The sequence below is a fragment of the Chinchilla lanigera genome, unplaced genomic scaffold (assembly GCF_000276665.1).
Source record: "Chinchilla lanigera isolate Chin_1 unplaced genomic scaffold, ChiLan1.0 scaffold00073, whole genome shotgun sequence".
In the NCBI taxonomy this organism is placed as follows: domain Eukaryota; kingdom Metazoa; phylum Chordata; class Mammalia; order Rodentia; family Chinchillidae; genus Chinchilla; species Chinchilla lanigera.
In genome coordinates, this window is record NW_004955474.1 from 2,972,531 (window position 1) to 2,996,128 (window position 23,598).

The 23,598-nt window shown below is 47.5% G+C and overlaps 2 protein-coding genes across 14 annotated transcripts in view; one reads left to right on the forward strand and one right to left on the reverse strand.

Moving 5' to 3' along the window:
- Window positions 1–9,928, forward strand: part of Slc10a6 (solute carrier family 10 (sodium/bile acid cotransporter), member 6) — a gene marked incomplete in the record, with an annotated part of 32,686 nt that extends 22,758 nt beyond the window's left edge. Inside the window, 3 exon segments of the mRNA XM_013502783.1 lie at window positions 3,011–3,186; window positions 6,392–6,549; window positions 8,248–9,928. Coding sequence (XP_013358237.1) covers window positions 3,011–3,186; window positions 6,392–6,549; window positions 8,248–8,567 — 654 coding nt within the window.
- A 5,650-nt stretch (window positions 9,929–15,578) lies between these two features.
- Ptpn13 (protein tyrosine phosphatase, non-receptor type 13 (APO-1/CD95 (Fas)-associated phosphatase)) overlaps window positions 15,579–23,598 on the reverse strand; it is a 152,412-nt gene continuing 144,392 nt past the window's right edge. For 12 of the 13 annotated variants that reach the window (XM_013502743.1, XM_005401354.2, XM_005401349.2 and 9 more), the window contains 5 exons: window positions 23,166–23,256; window positions 20,432–20,769; window positions 18,689–18,904; window positions 17,442–17,504; window positions 15,579–16,204 (listed from right to left, as the gene is read on the reverse strand). In XM_013502743.1, the coding sequence (XP_013358197.1) occupies window positions 16,109–16,204; window positions 17,442–17,504; window positions 18,689–18,904; window positions 20,432–20,769; window positions 23,166–23,256 (804 nt within the window). In that variant the 3' untranslated portion in view covers window positions 15,579–16,108. The remainder of the gene's footprint in view (window positions 16,205–17,441; window positions 17,505–18,688; window positions 18,905–20,431; window positions 20,770–23,165; window positions 23,257–23,598) is intronic. The other variant, XM_013502742.1, reaches the window with a different exon arrangement.

The following is a 23,598-nucleotide window of genomic DNA, read 5'->3' on the forward strand; positions in this document are numbered from 1 at the left end:
CCCGGCCTTATGTCCTACATTTTAAATTCTCTATTTTTGATTACTTTTTTTCAGTTTTTATTATTATTATTATTATCATTATTATTATTATTATTTTTTTTTGGTGCTGGGAATCAAACTTGGGATCTTGCACTTGCCAGGCAGGCACTTGTTCTGCTGAGCTAGATCCCCAGCCCCTGTTTTAATTTTTTTATTAGTGTAAGTTTGCAAGACATGAAGTTGACGTTCGTTGTGGGCAGTTGGTACACGTACATGACACAACTTAATTCTTTTTATGTCCCTTCCTTTCCAGCCTGCCCCACCTCTTGTCCCCCTTACCTTTTACAAAAAATCTATCTCCTTGTTTCCTTTTATCTGCCTTTTATTTTACTTTTTAATTAATTTATTTTGGGTTTCTCCTATAAGGAAAACCATGCAGTATTTAAGCCCGTGTGTCTGATTTATTTCCCTGAACACTCTGATCTCAAGGTGTCTGTCTCCCTTTTCCTACAAATGACCCACGTTTATCTTTCTTTATGGCAGAGTAGCATTTCATTGGGATCAATGTGACACTTTACGCATTTATCTGTTGGTGGACATACAGACGGCTTCCAAGATTTACCTTTGATGAGTTGTGCTGCTATAAACATGGTCATGCATATACTTTTCTTACAACTAACACCACCACCACCAAGGTTGGTGTTTCTATAGCCTCTACTAGACCATCACTGTCAGCAGAGAAACAAAAGAAATCTCATGGGTGACAATTTTATTATCTGTAAAGAGCAGGTTTAAAACATGTTTCCCCTGGGCAATTCTCTGGCAGTTGTGGCAAGACATACTTCCTGATCTGCAGAAGTCCCCTGGCGAACTGTAAGTTGGCTTGATCGTTACTATTTCAGCACATCTGCATGCTTCGTGCTTCTTGGTCTTTGTTAATTTTAGGCATCACATATTTTCTGAACAACCTCGCTTTTCCTCCTTTGCTCCTGGTAGATCTGAAATGTTGAAATCCCCTTCTGATGGAGGGAAAAGGGATTTTACAGTTGCAGACCTTCTCCGAGCATCTTCAGGTCACGGGTGTCCCCGGTGTCCCTGGATTTGAGTGGTAGAAATACCCTGGGCACATCCATGGCACTGCAGGTGCTTTGTTTGCTTTTTGTTTGTAATGTTCGGCCAGCCCTGCTCACCCGGAATCATGCAGGTCAGGGTGGGCGTGGTGAGCAGGCGCATGGCGCGCTGTCCATGTGGGACTGGGATGCGGCGGTGGGAGCCAAGAGCCCGCTGTCCCAAACGTCCTAGGCCACGTTTCCTTTCTGTCGGGTGGAAAACGCAAACTGTTAGAATGATTGTTGAACTTCTAATTTTTGGTAAAGAAACAAAATAAGGGGTTGAGGACCACAAGTTCAACCCAGTCTGGGAACTTCATGACCTAGTCAGGGAGATGACATCTCAGAATAAAAGGGGGCGGGGACAGAGCTCAGTGTGAATGCCCTGGGTTCGAGCCCCAGCGCTGCGGAAGAGGTAGCGGGCGGGTGTTCATACAGAAGAAGACAGGGGTATTTCTGCTTTCCATGCACAGTAGCTCAGGCTAATGTCAAGTGGGAGATTTCATCTGAGGAACGGGAGGGTAAGGGTCAAAGCGCTGCAAGCTGTTGGTGGTGGGAGGTGAGGGGGTGCAGGGCAGGCCACAGACAGGCTATGAGGGGCGCTCCGGTGTGAAGGGCTGGTGGACTCTGTGAAGGCTGGATGTGCTTGTCCCCCGTGAGCGGTGCAGTGGCAGCTCCAAGAGGTGACGCTTAGAGGGCGGGTATTAGGCCATGGGCGCACCTCCCCTGGAAGGGATTCATGCCGGTCTTGGGCTGGAGGAGATCCTGTGGGAACGGGTTGTTATGAGACGAAGCCCCGTGCCCCGAACACCTCTCTGCCTCCCCACCCCCACCCTTGCACACGCTCCTGCCGGAGCTGAGCGGATGGTCCTGGATTGCAGAACTGTGGCTATCCGAACCTCTTTTCTGTATAAATACTCCTTAGCTATTTTCTTATCACATTAGACAGATCCTTATTGTCAGATTCCACTTCTTTCATAATTTTCTCCTAGCCACAAGAAACTCTGCTACCTAATCCTTCCAGCCAGATCCTTTGTGGGAAAAGATACGGATCATAAAATAAGGAGCCACGGGTTTGTGCCAAACCTCACCGGTTCCTAACGCAGCCGAGTCACCTGCCCTCTTGGACGCAAGGCGTTCCTCCGTGCTGTCGTCTCCCCAGCCCACGGCTTTGATTTCTGCGGGTTCGGTCATCTGCCGTGGCCGACAGTCTAAAAATAAAAGTTTGATGGAAAATCCCAGAAATAAACAACTCCTGTTTTTCCCACCGAACGCGGTCGGTTCCTTACAAGTAGTGTGAGGAAATCGTGGGCTGTCCTGCCTCACCCTGCCCTGCTGTGAGTCACCCACTACGCGTCATTTCCAGAACACAGACGCGGTGATAACACAGGTGCAGCTCCAGGTCTCGAGACAGCCGCAAGCCTTTGCGCGGCCTTCACTCGCTCGGGTGCCCTACTCACCCTCGGAAAGTGGTAGAACAGTCGTGGGTCTTCACACTCGTGTTTGCCAGCCTGGGCTCGCCCAGGACTTCTCTTTTCACTGCCTGTGTTAGATTTGCTACCTACGGTGCCTACAGAGATTTTGTCCCATGGTCAGGAGACAGCAAGCTTATTTGTTCTATTCTGTTAGTAGCTGTTCATCGTTTATGGTGTCGAATTTATAAATGAAGCTTTATCATTGTGTGTACAGGGATGTGTATATAGACTTGGATGCAGTGCTGTTGGTGGGTACCGCCACCCCCTGGGGTCCCCTGGGGAACGCCCCTGTGTAACTATAAAATGAAATGGGATGCAGTGTTCTCAAAGCTCTCTCACTGTTCTACCATTTCTAGGTTCAGAGCCTCACCGGGCCTGATGGATTTTGCATCCCCGTCAAAGAACCCCAAGATGCTCACCTGTGCTTGTCTTACCGATTTGCTTTAGATCGGGGCCGTTGCCGGTGGGCTCCTCCTGCTGGTGGTCACCGTCGCCGGTGTGGTGCTGTCAAAGGAGTTCTGGAATTCAGATACCAACTTTCTGACCATAAGTTTCGTCTTCCCTCTGATCGGTCACGTCTCGGGCTTCCTGCTGGCTTTCCTTACCCGCCAGTCCTGGCAAAGGTACAGCTCACTCTCCACCAGCTTCTCCTCTCTCGCAGGGCTGGGGCTTGAACCTAGCACCCCGTCCATGCGAGGCAGGGCTCTCGTGCCCCAAGTACCCAGAAGCACTTATGAGGAAGGTAAATTAAACTCACGGCCACTGGCAGGCTTTGCTGCCTTGGCTGTGTCAGGAGAGAAGAAGGGATTTGACTTTCGTGGCGGGCAGACAGGACACTCCGCAAAAAGAAGGCGAGAAGCTCTCGTAATTCTTTATGTGAGCTAAGGGCCAAACGGATGGCAAGTTGTAATGTGTGAAACTAGGCCTGGGGCATTACTGCAGCTTGTTGAGATCTGACACATTGCTTTCTGTGTTCCAGTAATTAGATAGGAGGGATGAGGTTGTTTCACTAAACACAGAAATCCTTCCAGAGCCTGAACAAGTTTCAGGAAGGGAAGCCCTTATCTTGTGTTTGGGCCACATTTTTAAGACTGACTAATTATGAAACACAGAAGAAGAAAGGAGATAAACTTCCTGCTGGAAGAACAAGTAACTTGTCTTAAATATTCTCCTTACCAATTGGGACCTATGTTTCGTGAATGCTATGAAAGAGTAAAAATGGTAATATTCCATGTTGTCATGGCTATAATGAGATGGGCATTATCCTACAAGGATGAGGGACAGAAAATCGATACAAACTTCCTGGAAGCCAGTTTAGTGCCATGTCAACAGACTTATAAATATTAATGGTTGTTAACTCAGTCATTTTACTTTTAAAGGTTTGTTCTAAAACTGGCTCCATCAGATATGGACATGAATATTGATAGGCTAAGACATTAATTGTAGTGTTATGTATGAATACAAAAATGGAAACAATTTAAACATCTAACAATAGAGAGATACTTAATTCATGACTAAGCCGTGAGATGGACATGGTGCATCAATTTTAATGATTTTGGAAAGTACTCAAGAGGTAAGCTTTACTTAATAGAACATGCTTCTTGTTTTTCTTCTTTTTTTTGGACTGGGAATCAAACTCGGGGACTGGGAATCACTTGCCAGGCAGGCGCTTGTGCCGCTGAGCTATCTCTCCAGCCCTGGTTCTTGTTTTGATTCCCACTTTGTAGAAGAAAGCAACAAAGATTCTATGTGTTGAAAAATACTGGGAAGTATACTATATGGTAATTCTGAGTAGTGAGACTAAGGATAATTTTAGTTCTTGACTATTTTGTGTGTGTACTTTCTGAGTTTTTCAATAAGTATATCTATTTTAAAAATCAGAAAAGAAATATTAAAAAAAAATGAACTATGTGGTTGAATTCCCAAGGTGCAGATTGGGAGATTTTTAGTTGGCTTTACGCTGCCGCCATTCCACTAAGGAACATTCAGCATTTTACCAGGCATGGGCATGTTTCTGCCCAGGCTGGCTGATTTACTTCCTGTTACCACCCTGAGAGGCAGATACATGACCCCCATTTTACAGATGAGTAGACTCTTCAGAGAAGTAATCTACCCAGCTCTTAGAGCTAGAGCTGGTGGAGTTAGGATTTGAGCTGGGTTGGTGTGTTAGCTTTGCCATTGCTGAACAAAATACCCAGCGTAGGCTACTTACAGGAGGGAAGGTTGTCTGGTTCACAGCTTTGGAGGGTTCCGTCCATGGTGGGCTGGCTCCAAGGTAAACACTGCAGAGTGGAAGAGTGAGGTGGAGCAAAGCAGCCCAGCTCATGGTGGTCAGCAAGCAGACCACGAGAAAAGCACATACAGGAGACAGACCACCACAGGTACACGACAACTGGGCCCCGCCTCCTGATAGCACATCCAGCCACGAACAGTGGGTTAATGCAACAATGCACACAGCACCTCTACGATCCACTCACTTTTCCAGGAGTCTCTTAACCTAGTCAGGCTTAACCGGAACAGTTTGTTTCCAAAATCAACAATTAGAAACACAAAAGTTGAGTGGCTGAATTTTTTTTTGTTTGTTTGTTTGTTTTTTTCCTGTACCGGGAATTGAACTCATGACCTTGCACTTGCCAGGCAGGCGCTGCACCGCTGAGCTTAATCCCCAGTCCCTGAGTGGCTGAATTTCATAACTAAGTGCAGAGAAGAGGGTACTGTGAAGGCTAGGTGTACTCAGTAGTCTTGTTTGACTGACATGAAGGCTGAGAGAGTGTTTGAGGACTGGTGCAGGTGTGAGCTCCAGCACTGAAGATCAGTCATACTGAGTTATTGCCAACTGACTGGAAGAAGCAGGAAGGAGGAGAGGGTAGCAAGGAATAAGCAAGTAGAAATAAAACGTGGACCACAGACCTTGCCTTCGACCACTGATTGTGTTTCTAGTCCCACATCCAGCCCAGCTCACACACACCACGTTCATGCTCGGGACACCTTTCCTCTCTCCATTTCCCTGTGGGAAATCCTGCAGGTTCCCTTCCAGCTAGAAACGGGTGAGCTTAACCCAACCCCCACGTCCTGGCTTTTCTCTTCTCTTTCCTTTTTCACTTTCTGCAATCAGAAAAACAAGAAATATAGAAGAAATTATCACTAAATCCTTTCACCGAAGACTGCCATCTTTGACCTTTGGCTTTTGTTTAAGGCTTTTGTGTTCGTGTCTAGCGTTGTGTAGTTTGTACTGAACTCAACTGTCCATTTCATCTCCTGCAGAGCCCCTCTTTGTGCAGACTGACTGGGTGACTGCAAAGCCTCCTGACTAAGTCACACTCCTGCCTTTCCCCGGAGCTTTACTTTTTATTTATTTTTGGTTTTGGAGACAGGGTCTCACTATGTACCCTCTGGCTTGGAACTCACCGTGATCCTCCTGCCTCAGCCTCCTGAGTGTTGGTTTTGCAGGTGTGCGCTACCACTCCTGGCTTCTCCCTGGAACTCCAGTTTCTGTAATTTCCCCCACCTTAAATGCCTCCTGAAGTCCAGTCGGTAGCCTCGCTCCTCTGTGAAGCTTTTCTAGCTACTCTGCAACTTGTCTAAATTTTTGCAGTAACTGCCTGGCCCTGGTTATACTTTGTCTTGTGTTGTTACTGAACCTTTCCTGTGCATGTGTTCGTATGCGTGTGTGTGCGTGTGTGCTTCCTAGCGCAGGTTCCTAAGTCCCACTCCACAGTGCCTTTCTGGAGACCTCCCTGCAGAGCAGGTGCTCTGAAAATAATTATTGAGTGAACCCAGCAATTCACTTCCTTCTTACTGACATCTAACAAACCTTTTCATTACCAGGTGCAGGACAATTTCCCTAGAAACCGGAGCTCAGAACATCCAGATGTGTATCACCATGCTTCAGCTATCATTCACTGCTGAGGACCTGGTGCAGATGTTTAACTTCCCGCTGGCTTATGGCTTCTTCCAACTGCTGGATGGACTTCTCATTGTTACAGGTGGGTGAATTTTCACTGTGTCCATTCAATTTACCAACTTAAAAAAAGAAATTCAAACTTCTATTGTACTGTCCCTGTGATATATTTTTAGCCTGATACATTTGGGGATAATAAAGTACATAAAAAAGATATTTTGAAATAGTAGGAATTTTCTAGGAAAAATGTTTTTAAAACATTTGAAGCTGGGCATGGTGGCACATGTCTGTAATCTGGCACTTGGGAGGCTGAGGCAGGAGGATTGCTGTGAGTTCAAGGCCAGCCTGTACTCCATAGTGAGTTCAAAGGTAATCTGAACTACATAGTGAAGTCTTGTCTCAAAAAAAAGCAAAGAAAACCATTTGAATGTGAGATTACAATTAGAAACAAATACACTTCATCAAAATTGATGCTTTGTGAGAACCTAGATTGCAGGACTGGGGGCTGGGGATTTAGCTCAGCGGCAAAAGCGCCTGCCTGGCATGCGCAACGTCGTGAGTTCAGTTCCCGGTACCAGAGAAAAACCAAAAAAAAAAAAAAAAAAATAGATCCCAGGACTTTGAGGACAAGCCCTCCACTGACCTCGAAAACATTTACCAAACTATAAACATAGGTTTCTTATGTCTCTTTAGGAGTCTTGAGGTCCCCCAAATGCCACATTACTTCAGGGTTTTTTGCAGACTTATATTTCAATGTGGAAATCATAGGGCTTACGCTAAATGGCTGTGAAGTTTTTCAAATAGAAGATGTAATACATATCCAAACATATATTTAAAGGTATTTTATACCTTTACACACAGACAGATGTTGTTTACCTATCCATACAGCCAAATAATACAAAATTACTCCATAGCCCATCATTTATGCAGGTTCATAGATGTAAAGTTTTTTTTTTCTCTTTGGTCTTTTTGAGACGGGGTCTCGCTATGCAGTTCAGGCTGGCCTTGAGCTCACTTTGTAGCCCAGGCTGGTGTCGAACTCACAAGGATCCTCCTGCCTCAGCCTCCTGAGTGCTGGGATTACAAGAGTGTGCCACCACTCCTGGCACAGAGGTAAAGTTTTAAAACCACATGGATAGGGCCGGGGATATAGCTCAGGGGCACAAGTGCCTGCCTGGCAAGTGCAAGGTCCTGAGTTTAATTACTGGTACCAAAGAAAAAAGCCCACATGGATAGATACATGCATATGTCTTAGTCTTGGGCTGCTGTAAATCCTTCCCATTATCAAGGTGGAGGCTCTGAGTAAAGCTCAGTGACTACTGATACAAATGATTACCTATTGACTACTGATCATTCTCATTCCTGATATAATACACACGACAATATAAGGAGAACTGGGGCTGTGGTTTTCCATGGGGGAAGAGGACTGTCAGAACAGTAGTCCTGGTCGTAGGCATGAGTTTAGGGAAGCATCACATCCAGCTTGTTCTCAGCTATATCCTAGTCCCCATGAGCCAGCCTGCCCCACAGGAAGCACTCTGCAGGGCTTGCTGGCCAATTGCCCTGCTAATGACTACATGAATGAGGGCTTAGCACCCTGATGAGGGAGTCTCAATTCCAGAGAAAGGACTGCGCCGATACCCTGGGTCACCTTGTTTCACAGCTTCCCCCGCTTCTTTTTCATGTGTGTTTATACATACATGGTGGAAATGGACATCTTGAGGATGCACAAGAATTTAGCCTTTGGTGACCCTGTTTTTAATCGTGCATGTTTTATCCCCAGTGTATCAGGTATACGAGCGACTGAAGAGCAAACACAGAGGGCAGAGCTGGGATTGCGCAGAAGCCCCAGCTGAGCGGACATCCAAGGAGACCCGTGCTTTCTTGCCGGGAGATGAAGCAGCAGCGGTAACCCCTAGGCCATCGGGGCCAGGGGGTCCCCACGGGGTTCTGGGGCCGAGCAGCCCCTTCACTTCCTGTGAACAGTGTGGACTTGCTGGCCAGACAGGGCCCTGCCTTCCGGAGCAGCCAGGGAAGACGGTGGGAGCTGCTGCCTGGACGTCCTCGGCAGAGCCTTGTGAATGTTTAAGCATCCAGTGTTAGAAAACTTGCTTGCATTTGTGTGCGGGTTGTGAGCTGCAGCAGCATCACTGTCTGAGGTCTTCTTCTCCTTCAAGGGGCTCTTTGGGGCCCGCACGATAGGGTCACTGCGTGTGTTCCTGCCTTCCTGGAGCAGGGCGTGCGCAAAGGGGCGGGACCTCAGTGCCAGAGGCGCGACACTCTTCTGTGGCTTTGCGTGCAGCAAGAGCCAGGACTCAGGGAGACGTGGCCTGCGGTGCAGTGCTGAGCCCAGCCCGGGTCCCTGTCACTTCCTGAGCCAGGGCCGGTCCTTGGAGCGCTCAGGAGGAAACTGTAGCTCTTACCGAACAATGGGGCCCTTTTCTGAAACGCTGTTACTTACAAAGGGCTGGAATAGCTTTTCTGATTACAGAAACTCTAGAAGCTGAGAGGGAAGTTAAAGGAAACATGAGGGCACAAAGCAAAAGCCTGTATCTCACTCCCTAGAGGTTGACGCACCCACCTGCGTCCCGCTCTCTGTGCGCACACCGAGTCCTTTGAAGAACGTGAGCCTGACCCTGCCCGCGCTCTTGGCAGGGCACTGGGTGACATCGCAGAGACTCTGTCCGGGGCTCCGCTGACCTACCTCACTCTGTACAGTGGCGGAGCCCGGGAAGTGTCACCACGCACCCGGCTGTGTTCGCAGACGTCCGGCACTGCCGCCCCCTTGCCGGCCCAGCTGCCCAGGGCGGGCTCCCTCCCGCTGCAGGGCCTGCTCCGCAGCCTCGCCGGACCAGGGACGCGTGCTGGCCACGTTGAACTGTGTGTGGAAACATCTCCCTTGAAGCTCGTTTTCCCACTTGCGCACGCACACAGCACTGACGGTCTTTCCCGTTTGTGCCCTCTGCCTGCGTCTGCACCGCGCTGTTCGCTTTGTCGGTATACCACATCCGGGTGGTGACGGTGCGTTTGCTCCACGTGTGGCCAGCACTTTACTTACGGTCTTTTATCTCCTTTCTATAATGTACACAGTGTTATAATTTTCACACATTCAGCTCTATTCATCTTTTAAAATGTTTGAACATTCTAAATGTTAGTATATTTATATGTTTTGTGTGGCACATGACTCAGTGAAGAGGTACTTGGCTCCTTTTCAGGAGTCCATGTGGGGACATAACATGTTTATGCACTGCAGTGTGTGCATAACAGAGCCTGCAGTAGGTAAGCCCGTCTTTCTCCATGCTGACATCATTAAAGATACCGTCCCCTATATTTTTCTACTACTTTGATGGTCGGAGGATGTACATATTTATCCTATTTTTAAATTCAGTTTTTGGCATGTTAAAAATCTAATTTTTTTATGCTTAAGTATTCCAAGATTATATATTTAATCATTGTGTTAGTCATTTTCTTGTTGCTGGGACAAAATACCTGACCCCCACAAGTTAAAGGAACAGAGGTTTATTTTGGCTTGAGTTGGTAGAAGGGCCAGTCCATAGTCAGCTGACACCGAGGCTGGACAGCATGGCAGCGGGCCTGGTAGAGAGCTGCTCATGGTGCGGTGGGGGAAGCAGAGAGGGATCCAAGGAGGAGGAGGGAGACAGACCCTTCCAGGCCGCGCCCCGACCGCCCCACCTCTTCCTGCCAGGCTTTCCCTCCCAGCGTCACCTTTAGCCACAAACTAACTCATCAGGAGACTCATCCACCGAGGAGTATCACACACTCATGACCCTGTCACCTCACCCCAGCCCCACCTATGAACACACGAGGCTTTGGGGTGACAACTAGATACAAACCCTAACTATCCTTCATCTTTACTGATAGAAATGCCACCTTTATCACATGCTTTCCTATATAATGTGTTTTTATTAGGACTCCTTTTGTTCCATTTGTTTCTAGTTTTACTTGTAAAACAGTGTACAACCTGTGACTGAATGCTTTACCACTCGATTTCGTAAGCATTCCCAATGCCTGTGGGTGAGTCTGCTGATAGGGGTTAGCATGGAAATTTTGAAATTCAGAAAGTCTTTGTGGCTGTGAAGACAGGCCCCATCAGGCTGTAGGATTCTGTACAGAAGGCGTGCGAGCCCATCTGTGGCATAACTGTTGAGTCCCCGAGTGTGTGGCCGCCCATTACCCATCTGGGGACTTGGGTCCGGGGAGCGTGTTGGTGCTCCGTGCAGGCTCACAGGCAGGGCGGGTACCTGCCCTCAGGGGAACAGAGCACTGCAAAGATATGGTTAGCAGAGTTGTAAGTTAAAAGAGAGCTGGGTGTGGTCTCCCATGTCCACAGTCTCAGCTAATTAGGAGGCTGAGGCAGGAGGATTCCATGTTTGAGGCCATTCTGGGCAACTCTGAGATCTTACCTCAAAATAAAGGGGCTGGAGATATAGCTCAGTGTGCCCAAGGTCAATCTCTAGTACTGGGGGAATAAAAGGAGGAAGGGAAGTGGTTTTCAGGTCCAAAATGAACATTACCATGAACCTTAAAGAATCCATGAAAAATAAATTTCTAAATCACTTCTATGGACATCTAAAGCCAAATGGTGAAATTCAGCCCTCTGTTCTGAAAGCTTAAGTGTTAGGGTTGGTATTTACCTGGATGAAGGACAAGTCTGCCATCTTTAAGACAGAAACACAAACCGATGTGAGGGCCTGAAAGTTCTGCCAGAAGACTGTCATCCCACTGGTCTTGCTGTGTAGTTCAGGCTGGGCTTGAGTTCACTGTGTAGCCCAGGCTGGCCTTGAACTCATGGCAATCCTCCTGCCTCAGCCTCCTGAGTATTGGGATTACAGGCCTGCGTCACCAAGCCTGGCTGATGCATATCTTTAGGACAGACCAGAATGAAGAAGCGCTAATTAGATACATTGCACTGTAACTGACTGGGGTAACCCCGAGTTCCTAAAAGCTGGGGCTTCTATGGAACTGGCAGGTGGGGCTGGGACAGCTTGAGGCCGGCGGCCAGCTGTGCAGGTGAGCCTGCCGACAGCACGCGGCAGGTATAGCAGAAGGACATGGACCATGTAGCAAGGCCCCTTTGCATCTTCCCGGAAACAGCTAGGGCGGCCCTGGAGCTGTGGGCCGGGCCAGGCAGACCTGGAGCAGATCCCTGACCTTGGTCGTTGGGGCGACCTGGGGCCAGTGACGAGCCCCTTGAGCTTGTTTCCTTTCTTAAAGAGGAGGATGACGCATCTGAGTCCAGACACAACCTGGGAAGCCAGGCCTGGGGTGATCGCCGTTGCTGCGGTCTCTTCTCTGCGCAGTCGCAGTGGAGGTACTCGCCTCTCCCGCCCGGGGCTGCCCGCGCCGGGCCGCATCCTGAGCGCGCCTCGTGTGCTCACCAGTCGAGCACGCTTTGCCCTTGGCCTGAGGGTTTGCTGAGCTTTGCCTTTGGAATCTGGGTCCTTCTGGGTGAACGAATAAAATATTTCTGTAGACGTCCTCAACAGTTACAAAAATCAGATGCTTCCGGTTCAGAAAGATTGTGGCACCGATGGACCTTTCTCTGAACCTATCCCATACTGCTACTTTCTTTCTGAAATACGGATGTACTAGGTGGAGCCGCTACAACCACTTCCCGGCCGGGAAGGAAAGACCAGGATATTTACAGAGCGGTTGACTGCTGTGTGCAGGAGAATCAACCCTAGTGACAGCCTTCTGAACTTGTTTTCCTCGGAAAAGTAAATCTCATTTAAGTTCATTTCGTTGGATTTTGGTTACTCTCACTGAAATGCATTCCCAAATTGGCACATTAAAATTTTGTTGGCTTTAAAATTTTATTCAGTCTGGCTTATACTTTATCATGTTTATGTCCACCATAACAAGGTAGATCGAATATTTATGATTTTTTTTCTTTGTTGTTGTTGTTTTGGTACCGGGGAATAGAACTCAGGACCTTGTGCTTGCCAGGCAGGCACTTATGCCCCTGAGCTATATCCCCGCCCCTTGCTCGAATATTTCTCAATGAAGGAAAAGCGGTACACTTTCATCCCAAGGCATCTGTTAGTGGAACCCAGCTGTGGTAAACTGTTCTAATCTCTTGTTTATAATCACAATACATTTAGACAATGAGTCATTTTTAAGCCAGATCTGGCAGGTGATCTGGAATCACAGGTGTGAGAATCTGACCTCTGGGGACAGGGATGTAGCTCAGCGGTACAGCACCAGGCGCACGGTCCCGAGTTCGATCACAGGCACCCGCCTCCTAAGAATCTGATCTCAACACCCATTGTCTCCTGTTCATCACCATGCAGATCATCTATACTAATGACATCTGCCAAAGGTTTTTGTCTTTTTGAGACAGGGTCTCACTATGCAGTTCAGGCTGGCCTTGAACTCACTCTGTAGCCCAGGCTGGTCTTGAACTTGCAATGATCCTCCTGCCCCAGCCTCCCCAGTGCTGGGATTACAGGTGTGCACCACCACACCGGGCTCAACGTTTTGATTTTAGGATGAAATTATGTTTCTAACTGTGCAAAGCTTCTGACTATTCTGGTACCATTCTTTAAAAAAACAGCACATGTTAATTATACGTATGAATGGGGCTAAGTGTGGTATTTCCACGCTTGTGTGGAGTGTGCATTGGCTACTTGGGTAGAGTGCTACAGAAAGGGTGAGTTAACATGGAAGATACTTACAACACAATTGCAGCTGTGTACCCCAAAATACATTCTGGAGAGAATGTGGGGGAGAGGAGTCTTTACACCCTGCTGGGAATGTAAGGTACTAACTGCTGGGGAACAGTATGAAAACTGAAATCATGTCATTTGCTGCACCCTTCCATCCTCATCCATTTGCTACCTTTTTCTATGCCAATATTACCATCATTTAAAGCTTAAATACTGGTTTCAAGTATCCCCTATAAAATAACTCTTACCAAATACTGGAAAAATTTTGCTATAAATAAGATTGGTACATAAGTAGACTCAGTGTGCTCTTGTAACAGTATATATACCTGCAATGGAGTATTATTCAGCCATAAAAAATGAAATCATGTCATTTGCTCCACCCTTCCAACCTCACTGTCCCCTTGCCCCTATGCCTAGAGGTTACTGTTTTTCAGGTTTTTATTTTGTTTACACAAGAGAATATGTGGTACTTGTAATTCTATGTCTGCCTTATTTTGTTTAACATGACAACTCCAGTTCCATCCTTCTGGCTGCAAATGACATAATTTCATTTTTTATGGCTGAATAATACCCCATTGTATGTATATATATTTTCTTCATTCATGTGTTGATGAGCATGTAGGCAGATTCTGACTGAGCTATTGTGAAGAGTGCCACAATACGCAGGGGTGTGCAGCTACCTCCTGCGGTGCTGACTTCATTTCTTTGGGTTTACACCCAGAAGTGGGGTAGCTGTACCATATAGTAGCTCTATTTCCAGTTTTCTTGAGCAGCCTTCCTACTGGTTCCCCTCGTGGCTAGTACCTTACATTCCCAACAGGGTGTAAAGACTTCTTTCCCCCACATTGTCTCCAGCATGTATTTTGGGGTACAAAGCTACAATTGTGTTGTAAGTATCTTCCACGTTAACTCACCCCTTCTGAAGCACGCTACTGGAGGCTCAGCCAACTTCCCGCGGCAGGGCTGCCATCCGACAGCTCTTGCTGACCAAGTGCAGGGCTGCGAAGGGCGTGCATTTCAGGCCCGGCCCAGCCCAGCCCATGCAACCTCTCCACACGCATCCTCTGTGGCGGGAGAGTGGAGCCGCACGATGGCCTGGAAGCTGTGTGCTGACCACTGGACGCCCGGACGCAGGCGGGAAGGAGTGGCCCGCGCGCTTCCCCTGCCCCACCTGTTAGACAAACCGGAGATGCGTACGTGGGCATACGTTTTGGGTTTACGTGTGCCAGGGCTCAGCAGCTGCAAGCGCAGGAAGAGCCGCGCTGCGCTCACTGACCCCTGAGGGCCCCCAGGTGCCTTCCCCTTCCCGGCCCCTTCTTGTTTTCCCAGCTGGCCAGCGGCCTGTGCCGTCCAGTGGGCGTGGGCCCTGGGTGCAGGCGGCGGCACGTCTGTTGTACTGAAGCTCCCACTCTCGTGTCTCAGGGCTGCACCTGCGTCTCTTCCCAGTTTCCGCTCCCAGCCACATTCTTTCCAGGGCGTGCCCTCTGCCTTCAGCCCCGGTCTTGCTGACCGCGGGTGGGAGCGCGGAGCCGGGCTGCCCTGGCTGCCACAGCCCTCGGCCTGGTTTTGCATGGCTGTGACCGGGAGGCCAGGCAGGACCCCAGCTCCCTCACCACTGGGCTTTCCAAGGGGCTTTCAGAGACAGAAAAGTGCTTGCTTTCAGCTTATAACGCTGGCGACAAGTCTTCCGACTGAGGCGAGAATGGTGGTGGCGAAGCTTCTCTCGTCGGATCCTGAGTCAGCCGAGCGGAGCGGCGGGTAGAGCGCTAGGGAAGGGGAACATGAGTTACAATGGAAGACACTGATAAAACAATTGCAGCTGTATATTCCCAAACACACACCAAGGAGCTCTGCACACTCACCGACATCACCCTCGGCCTGCAGGGCCTCCCTCCCCTGGAGCAGGGCCAGCGAACCACGCCCGCGGAAGAGCGGGTCCGGCCTGCGGGCTCAGAGCTGGTGCACGGGGTGGGGGAGCAGGCACGCAGCGCGCCAGGCTCGGGACGGACGGAGCGACAGAGCACCAGGGATGCAGGCGCGGGACTCAGAAGGCCGCCGAGCGGAAGCAGGCTCTTGAGGCCGGCCCGTTCGCCTTCCTGTACGGCACAGCCAAAGAGAAAGCTCCCCGGCAGTGTGCCGCCGTGTGACCGCTCCTTGGTCTCCTGAGGCGCCCGAGCACCCCCGGCTGAGTTCCGACACACCAGCGAGGCCGGAGCGCTGGCGCCACTCACGGGCTGGCCGCGGGAGGCTGGGTTTCACAGCTGCTGTCGGCCCGTCCCCGCCGTGCCAGGGAAGATTTACCGCACCGCCGGGCACTGCCACTGCCTGTGGCTGGCACGACGGCGAAGCACGGGGTGGACGGAGGCCGGGTCACGAGGTCTCCGGCTTGTCAGAGGCCTGGGTGTTGTTAAAATAAACTCCGAAAACGTGTTTCCGCACTTTTTTATTTACAAAGCCAGTCGCTGCATTACAAACACGTGGCGCAGTTAACTCCGTCAGTGCACGTGGTGCCGGCGACGCTGTGTCCATGAGAAAGTATATAAATACATTACAGGGTAGTCTATGCAGTAAACATTGGATACCGATACAGTAAACATCTGCTACCTTTTTCTATGCCAATATTACCGTCATTTAAAGCTTAAATACTGGTTTCAAGTATCCCCTATAAAATAATTCTATCAAAATACTGGAAAAATTTTGCTATAAACAAGATTGGTACATTAAAATAGACTCAGTGTGTCCCTGTAACAAAGTCCACTATAAGCAAATGTTACCGTAGCCCTAATACCTGCCACTGTTCAGTTACAATTCAATAACGGTCAGGGGGAGGCAGCTGTGGAGAGACGGCACTGGCCGCCGCGGTCACGGAGAAGCCCCTGTGCGGGAGCAGGAGCGCGGGACCGCGGCGCGGAGAGCAGGCCCCCGGGAGGCGGAGGGCCGCAGGCTGCTCCTCGCCCGTCACTCCGGAAGCTGGGGCCGCTGTCTTTGCTCCTCCTCGGCCTGAAGACGCGTGAGGACGTAGAGGATGACCTGGTAGCAGAAGATGTACTGGTCCTGCGGGGAAAGGGGGCAGGAAAGACTGGTTTTAGAGGCACCTCGTGACTATTATAGGTAGTTATGACCGCTGCAGGGAGTGGTGGTTGGGTTTCTTAAATATGGAAAAGTTTTAAGTGCTGGGTATAAAAAGGTCACAGAATTGCTCAGTGTCATAAAAAAGATCAAAAAAACCAGAAATTAAATTTGTAAAACGGAGAGAGAAAAAGCCCAAGGGTTGGGTAAAACTTCCAGAGCTAGTTGAAATTGTCTCTAATTGGTGACCACTTCTGTTTTGGTGCTCTGATAATATTTCATGGAAAAATAAACTTCTTACAAAATTTCCTGCAGAGTCCCTAAAACTCATCTTGATGTTTTATTTTATTATTTTATTTTTTTATTTTTGGTTTTTTCCTGGTACCGGGAATCCAACTCACAACCTTGCGCTTGCCAGGCAGGTGCTGTGCCGCTGAGCTAAATCCCCAGCCCCACGTTGATGTTTTAAAAGGTAAAAAAACAAAACAAAACTAAGAAGCTATTAAAAATAACTTTCTGTAAATATTCTGGAGCAAAAGAACTGGAAATAAACAAGTATGTCTATAGAAATCAAAGTTTTTCCAAAATATAATTAACACATATTTAAAAATATGAAATAATTTTTCTTTCAATATTTTGGAACAAAAACCTGTAGAAATCAAAGATTTTTGAAAATGAATCTTTGTGGTGAAACTTAGTTGGTGGTGTAGGAATTTGAGATTTTTTTTTGACAAGGAATAAATGAAAATAAATGGGAAAAATTAACAATATATTAAAGAGAAAGTAATGAAACAGCCGCAGTTCAATGTCATTTAAAATGGCTACACACGTGAGCACATGTGTTTAGGAAAAAGGACGCGACCATTGTTTAAGAAGTGAACACTCTCGAAGTAGGAATACAAGTGGCGTTTTCATTTCCTTTCTGCTCAAACGTCTTTAACCTTTTCTGTGTTTCCCACACGCAGTCATGACTCCTCTTTCTGTCACTCCTACCGTTCTGGCCTGGGCCAGCGCCCTGGCCACCGACCCGACCTCCCTCTTCTAACCCGGCACCCCCTCCCGGAGGCAGGTCTCACTTATCCAGCGGCCAGAGCGGCCCTTTAACCCGAGTCAGGCCCTGTTCCCGCAGGTCGTGGTCTTGCCGCAGCTCCACGTCCCTCAGGAGCGCACGCGGCTGTGGGCTCTGGACAGAAGTCTCCGGCAGGCGCAGCCGCGGACTCACCTTGGTCTGCACCATCCCGTGCCTCTGCAGCCGCATGCAGCGCACCAGGTCGGAGATGTCAAACTGTGTGGGGGAAAGAGCGTGCGTCAGACAGACGGGCGACGGCCTCTCAACTCAAGAAGCTCACAGACAGATGGCTTGTGCAGGTCCTGTACCTTGAACTGCTGCTTCTCGGTTTTGGGAAACTGTCCTGGAAAGTGACTCGGTGGACGGATTTTGTCATCATTTATGATCTCTCTAAGAATTAGAGCAGGTTGTTCTATTTGAGAATTTTCAACAGATATTCTCTTCCCCCCAAATTAGACTAATTTCTTACAATTTAAAAAGCAATATAAATTTTTTTTTTTGAGGCAGGGTCTCACTATGTAGTTCAGCCAGGCTTTGAACTCACTATGCACGCCGGGCTGGCCTTGAACTCACGGTGCTCCTCCTGCCTCAGCCTCCCAACTGCTGGGATTACAGGCCTCTGACACCATGCCTGGCTTAAACTATTTTCTTACAGATTGCTTTTCAGAGTAAAACTCAAGGTTTAAAAATTTTAGCTGACATTTAAGTGTTGGAAACAAGGGAGAAATAGACTATTTGATTTTGTCCTAATTACATTACGATGTAGATATAATAGCATGTGAGATGTACGAACTGCTTTCTACTAAAACCTTTCATTTGCATATTTATATAGTAGGATACTCTAGCATTTTCATTACATATATATAGTAAGACACTCTCATTTTAAGTATGTTTTATACTAATTTAGTTTCAAAAATAAGATTACACTCATTGCTTGGTTCAGTAATAATTTTTTAGACTGGCAGTAACTGTTTAGAGAGAGTTCTTAGCATTAATTTGTATATACAACAACAGCAGCTGCAAAAAATCAAGATCTTTCCTCTTTTTTTTGTCTTTTTGAGACAGGGTCTCGCTATGCAGTTCAGGCCGGCCTTGAGCTCACTTTGTAGCCCAGGCTGGTCTCGAACTGGCAATGATCCTCCTGCCTCAGCCTCCCGAGGGCTGGGATTACAGGCATGCGCCACTACACCCGGCAAGATCTTTCTTTTTAAAAGTGTATCTTCGTCTGTACCTGAGTATTTCTACAAGGTGGAAACAACACTGACTTTGTCTCATACAAGCCTAAGACGACAAGGAGCAATAGGGGCTGCCGCACAAGGGGCTTCCGAGCACCCACAGAAACAGGAGTCTGGCACAAGGTCACCTCTGGCCACTTGCGCTCAGCGCTGTCTCATACTCACTTCCAGGTCCTGGCCGATCAGGCCGAGGACCACGTCGATGCAGATCAGGGTCCCCGAGCGCCCGATGCCGGCGCTGCAGTGCGTGGTGACGGGCCCCGACCTGTGCACGTGCCTCAGGTAGGAGATGAAGGTGAGCAGGGCGTCGGGCTGCGAAGGCGTGTCGTGGTCAGGCCAGGCAGTGAAGTTCAGATGGAAGATGCGCCGCACCTCCCCCGTCTGGAAGTTTAACACAGTGAGTACATGGCGTCATGGTGTGCTGCTCATGTGTAGCTGTTTTTAGTATTATTTTATCCTGTCAATTTTTTTCTTTTTTGGTGGTAGCGGGCATTGAATGCAAGGCTGAGGGGCATCCCGGCCTCCCTTTTAGAACAATTTGATTGTGACAGAGGGTCCTGCTAAATTGCTTAGCTGCACAAGCTGGGCTTGAATTTCAGACCCCCCCTGCTTGGCCTCTGGGAGAGCCGGGCTTGCACGCATGCGTCACCACACTCGGCTTGCTCTTTCCAGTTCTGACTTGTACGTTGGACCAGATCACAAGAGAAGCAGAAGAGATGAAATGACTCCACTAGGAGGCACATGGAGAGCTTATCAAGGGGGCCGCTAGACCCACATTTTCCGTGTGTGTGGTGCCAGGGCAGGCAAGCGCTCTACCGCCAAGCCGCACCCCGTCCCGTGTGCTCAGTCCCGGGGCCACTGCTCTTTCTGACCAGAACACTGTCCCCAGCTGCCCCTCTGCTCCTCACAGCTCTTCTCAGGTTGCCTGACACTGCTGAGGACCGCAGCGTGCGCCTCCCTGCCCTGCCCGCAGCCACCTGTCCTTCTGCAAGTCACAATTCCCACAGCACCGGCAGCAACTCGCTGGGAAGTAGCGCCCATGCTTGTGTCGTTCCCTGCTGCAGCCCGGGTCCCACCCGGCCCAGGGTGGAGCCCTGTGACCACGGGGCCCTCAGTGACCGGGTCCCTGAGGGTGCTGGACTGCAGTGCCCTCAGAGTGACGGTGAGCTAACGTGAGTACAGACACCCCTATGTGCTGAAACAGCACCCAGTACTCAGCAATATGCACGCTTCTCATGTGTCAGAAACATTTAAAAAAGAGGCGTAACTTCAATGCTTCGTAAAATAAATTCTAGAGGAAATTCTCTGGCGCCATTTATATTGGCCCCAAGGGAACTGAAGTCCTGTGCTGCGGTCCCGTGAAGGCGAGGTAACGCTCTGGGCTTCAGTGAGCCCCCCGGCAGGGGCCCTGACCACCGCTCAGGTGACTGGGTGCGGGCAGCAAGCCTCACTGAGGGACGGCACTGATCTCCTTCAGGCCAAGTTTCCCAGAGTTCCCTGGCTGCAGCAAGAATTACCCACAGGACAACTCTTTATGCTATAATTGTCCACATTCCCGAAAAATGGCAGTCACCTTTGGGTGACATATTTTGTTCTCACATTTAAAAAAAGACAATGTCAATGAGCCCAGTTAGATGTTTGGCCTTTAAAAATAAATTTCTATCCTGCAGCTTCTGGCCCATTTTGTGCTTAAGGGGGCCGCTAAGCCAAGGGTGACGAATGATTAGACAAAGTCCTGTTTCCTTTTATTTTCCTACAGCAGATACTAGAGGAAACTCGTAACACATTTCAAATTTATCAGAGAAAAGTTCCAGCACACCGGAAACCAGGCCCCGGGCTTTATCTCGAAGCCCTGATGCCGTCGTGGAGGGTCTGGTTTCCGAGGAGAAGCCAGCCTCGGGCGGTCACCTGAATGTCTTCCATGGTCATCGCCCGTACCACAAAGCCCTTCAGCTGCTGCGTCCGCTCCAGAGCCAGGCGTAGCCGGTCATTGGCCATTGTCGTTTTGCCTAGGAGGTTAGGCCAGTAGCGCTGGCATTTGATCTTCTCTCCTTCCACTTCTTGTGTCATCATGGCTATCACTGTGGACTTCTGCTCCCAAATCATCTGCCAGAAATCTCCAACAGTTGTGGGGAGAGGCCCCTGGCAAGCAATGTAAACAAACTCCTCCTTGCCCACTGGAACCCTGATGAAGCTGGCGTTGATATAGCCCCCGTCGTCGCCCAGAGGCACCCTGGTGGCGTCATCTGTGAAGGTGACCATCGACAGTACGCACTGCTGAGTGACAGCTTACAACAGCGTGAGGCAAAGGTCACAGGAAACTGCTACGCCCACAGAGACAGTCGCAAACACACTTCAACAGCCTATTTTCAAGTTTCCCCACAGCTAACTTATGTTATGTTTATTTCTTTCCCTCATGTTACAGGTATGTGTATGATGCTAGCACATATGAAATGCGGTTTAAGGAATAAAGTTAAGAAGCACATTTAGAACTTCAAAATAAGTAACTAGAAAAAAAAGCAAGAACAGTTTTGCTACTTCTACTCCAACATTTTAATGCTGATGGCAATAATAATGGTACTGAATGACAATGCCATATTTCTCAGAACAAAAATCAGTGTTATCACGACATTATAAAGTAGTTACTGCAAATACCACTGGCATAATTACCTCTTGTCTGCCGAATTAAACTGTATTTCTTTTACTAGCTATCAAAGCAACGAACTAATATAAATAAAAAGGCAACGCAGCTGCATGTAGGCCTTGCCTTTGTCTAATTGTAATTTTACATAGAATTTTTTAAATAAAAAGTATGAAACATTTGAGCTCTGTTACTAAAGTCATAAAGTTATTCTAGATACTAAATTTGCATGTATATGTACATTATAAATCTTTTTTATCTATCAAATTAAAAACCCCTTTAAAAATTTTTTTAAATTGTTTTGCTTTTTTGAGATGGAGGTCTCACTATATGGTTCAGGCTGGCCTTGAATTCAAGGTGATCCTTCTGTCTCAGCCTCTCAAGTGCTGGGATTATAGGTGTGCGACACCAATCCTAGCCATAAAATCTTCCAATAAATTTCAAAAACCACCCATCAATTGTTCTTTATTAGTTGACTTCCATCTCTTAATCTAGGCTGTTTATTTCATTAGTTTTATTTTTATGGTTTATCCCATTCAGGTTTGAAATACTTAGTTGAAATCTTTTTGCCTTAAACTAATTCCCATCTACATTATGCCAAACCATTTAAAAAATGTTGTCTAAGACTTGTTTCTTGTAAATTTTCCAAGATGAACTTCTGTCTTCCTTCCTGGTTGACACTATATTGTTACTGTTACACAATTTTGTTAATACTGGGGTCAGTGTGCATATATATGTTACAATCTGAGGATATAAAGGTTTGGCCGATAATAACTATAAGAAGTTGCTAGAGCTTCTTTATTTTTCTTTTGCGGTTCTGGGGATCTAGCCTACTGCCCAGCTCATGCTAGCAAGTGTGCTGCTTCTGAGCCACATCCCTACACTTTAAGACTTTAATTTTTTTTTTTTTCTGGTACCGGGAATTGAACTCACGACCTCGTGCTTGCCAGGAAGGCACTGTGCCGCTGCCCTTAAGACTTTAATATTTTTTCATATGTATGTTTATTTAAAAAAATCATACTATTTACTGGTACAATGAATAAAACATGGGCTAAAATAATTGTTTTCATTTCCTTCTTTTCATCTGATGTGATTCAAAATCTAATACAGCCTGGCCAGGCACGGTGGCACACACCTGCAATTGCGGCACTTGGAAGGCTAAGGCAGGGGGACTGCTACAAGTTTGAGGCCAGCCCGAGCTATACAATGAGTTCAAGGCCAGTCTAAACTACACAGCAAGCAAGCAAAACTCTATCCCAAAGAAAACAAAACACAGCAAACCAAAAAAGTCGAATGTACCCTGGCTGTATCATTATAGTCATGTTTGTGTGCACAGTGAAGAGTTATCACAGGCATTTCTGCAAATTTAAGTGGAATAAATTGATTGTGGTTTGACATATGAATCCAAGAAAATGCTCATCTTTTGAGAAACCAATCCATTCATTTTTTTTTTTTTTTTTGGCAGTGCTGGGAACTGAACTCAGGGCTTTGCACATGCCAGGCAAACACTCTGCTGCTGAGATACATCCTCAGCCCTGAAATTCATTTTTTTCTTTTTTGCCTTTTTGAGACAGGGTCTTTCTATGCAGTTCAGGCTGGCTTTGAGCTCACTTTGTAGCCCAGGCTGGCCTTGAATTCTCAACAATCCTCCTGCCTCAGCCTCCCAAGTGCTGGGATTACAGGCATGTGCCACAACACCTGGCTTGAAATTCATATTTTAAAATTTAAAATCTTCTTAAGAAGATTTTAAAATTTGGCGTCACAAATTAATTTCATATACAATAATCACAAAAATTCAGGAATATCTTAACAAATATTTAAAACTTCACTGACTTTCAGAATACGTAGCTGATTTAAAAATGAATTCACACTGTGTATCTATAAAGTAAATCTCTGAGTGTGTGTGTGCGCGCACCCACTCATGTGGCAGATATGTGAAAGTTTTAAGCCGTTCGAAGCATAATGAACACACACTCAATTTGAAGCCAAACTGGAACTTACAGGGAAGTATGTTTTTGTATCTGTTCTTCCTTCTGTTTTCCTTAGTCTGCCCAATTAGGCACTGATCCAAAGGCTTTAACTCTTGGAGATTCTATAAACAGAGATGGAGATAAATCTGTTGAGAAAGATATAGCTGAGCAACTAAAAATGTTTTCAGTGTGAGAGATGCATAGTCGGCTGCTCAGGGCTGATTTTAGCTGTTCAAAGCAATGTCTTAAAGAGACTTAAAATTAATACTAATTTGATCACCCCTTGTTGAAATGTTATTGCAAGCACCTTTCACTGAGTCAGCTAACTTTACGAGCGAGTACTTTCTGCCCTAAGTTTTAATTTTGGTTTAAAAATATCACAATAATATTTCAGAACAAAGTACAACTTTGGCTGAAAATAATGGTATAGAACGCAGCTTCCTGACAGTATTATCTGTCGGGTC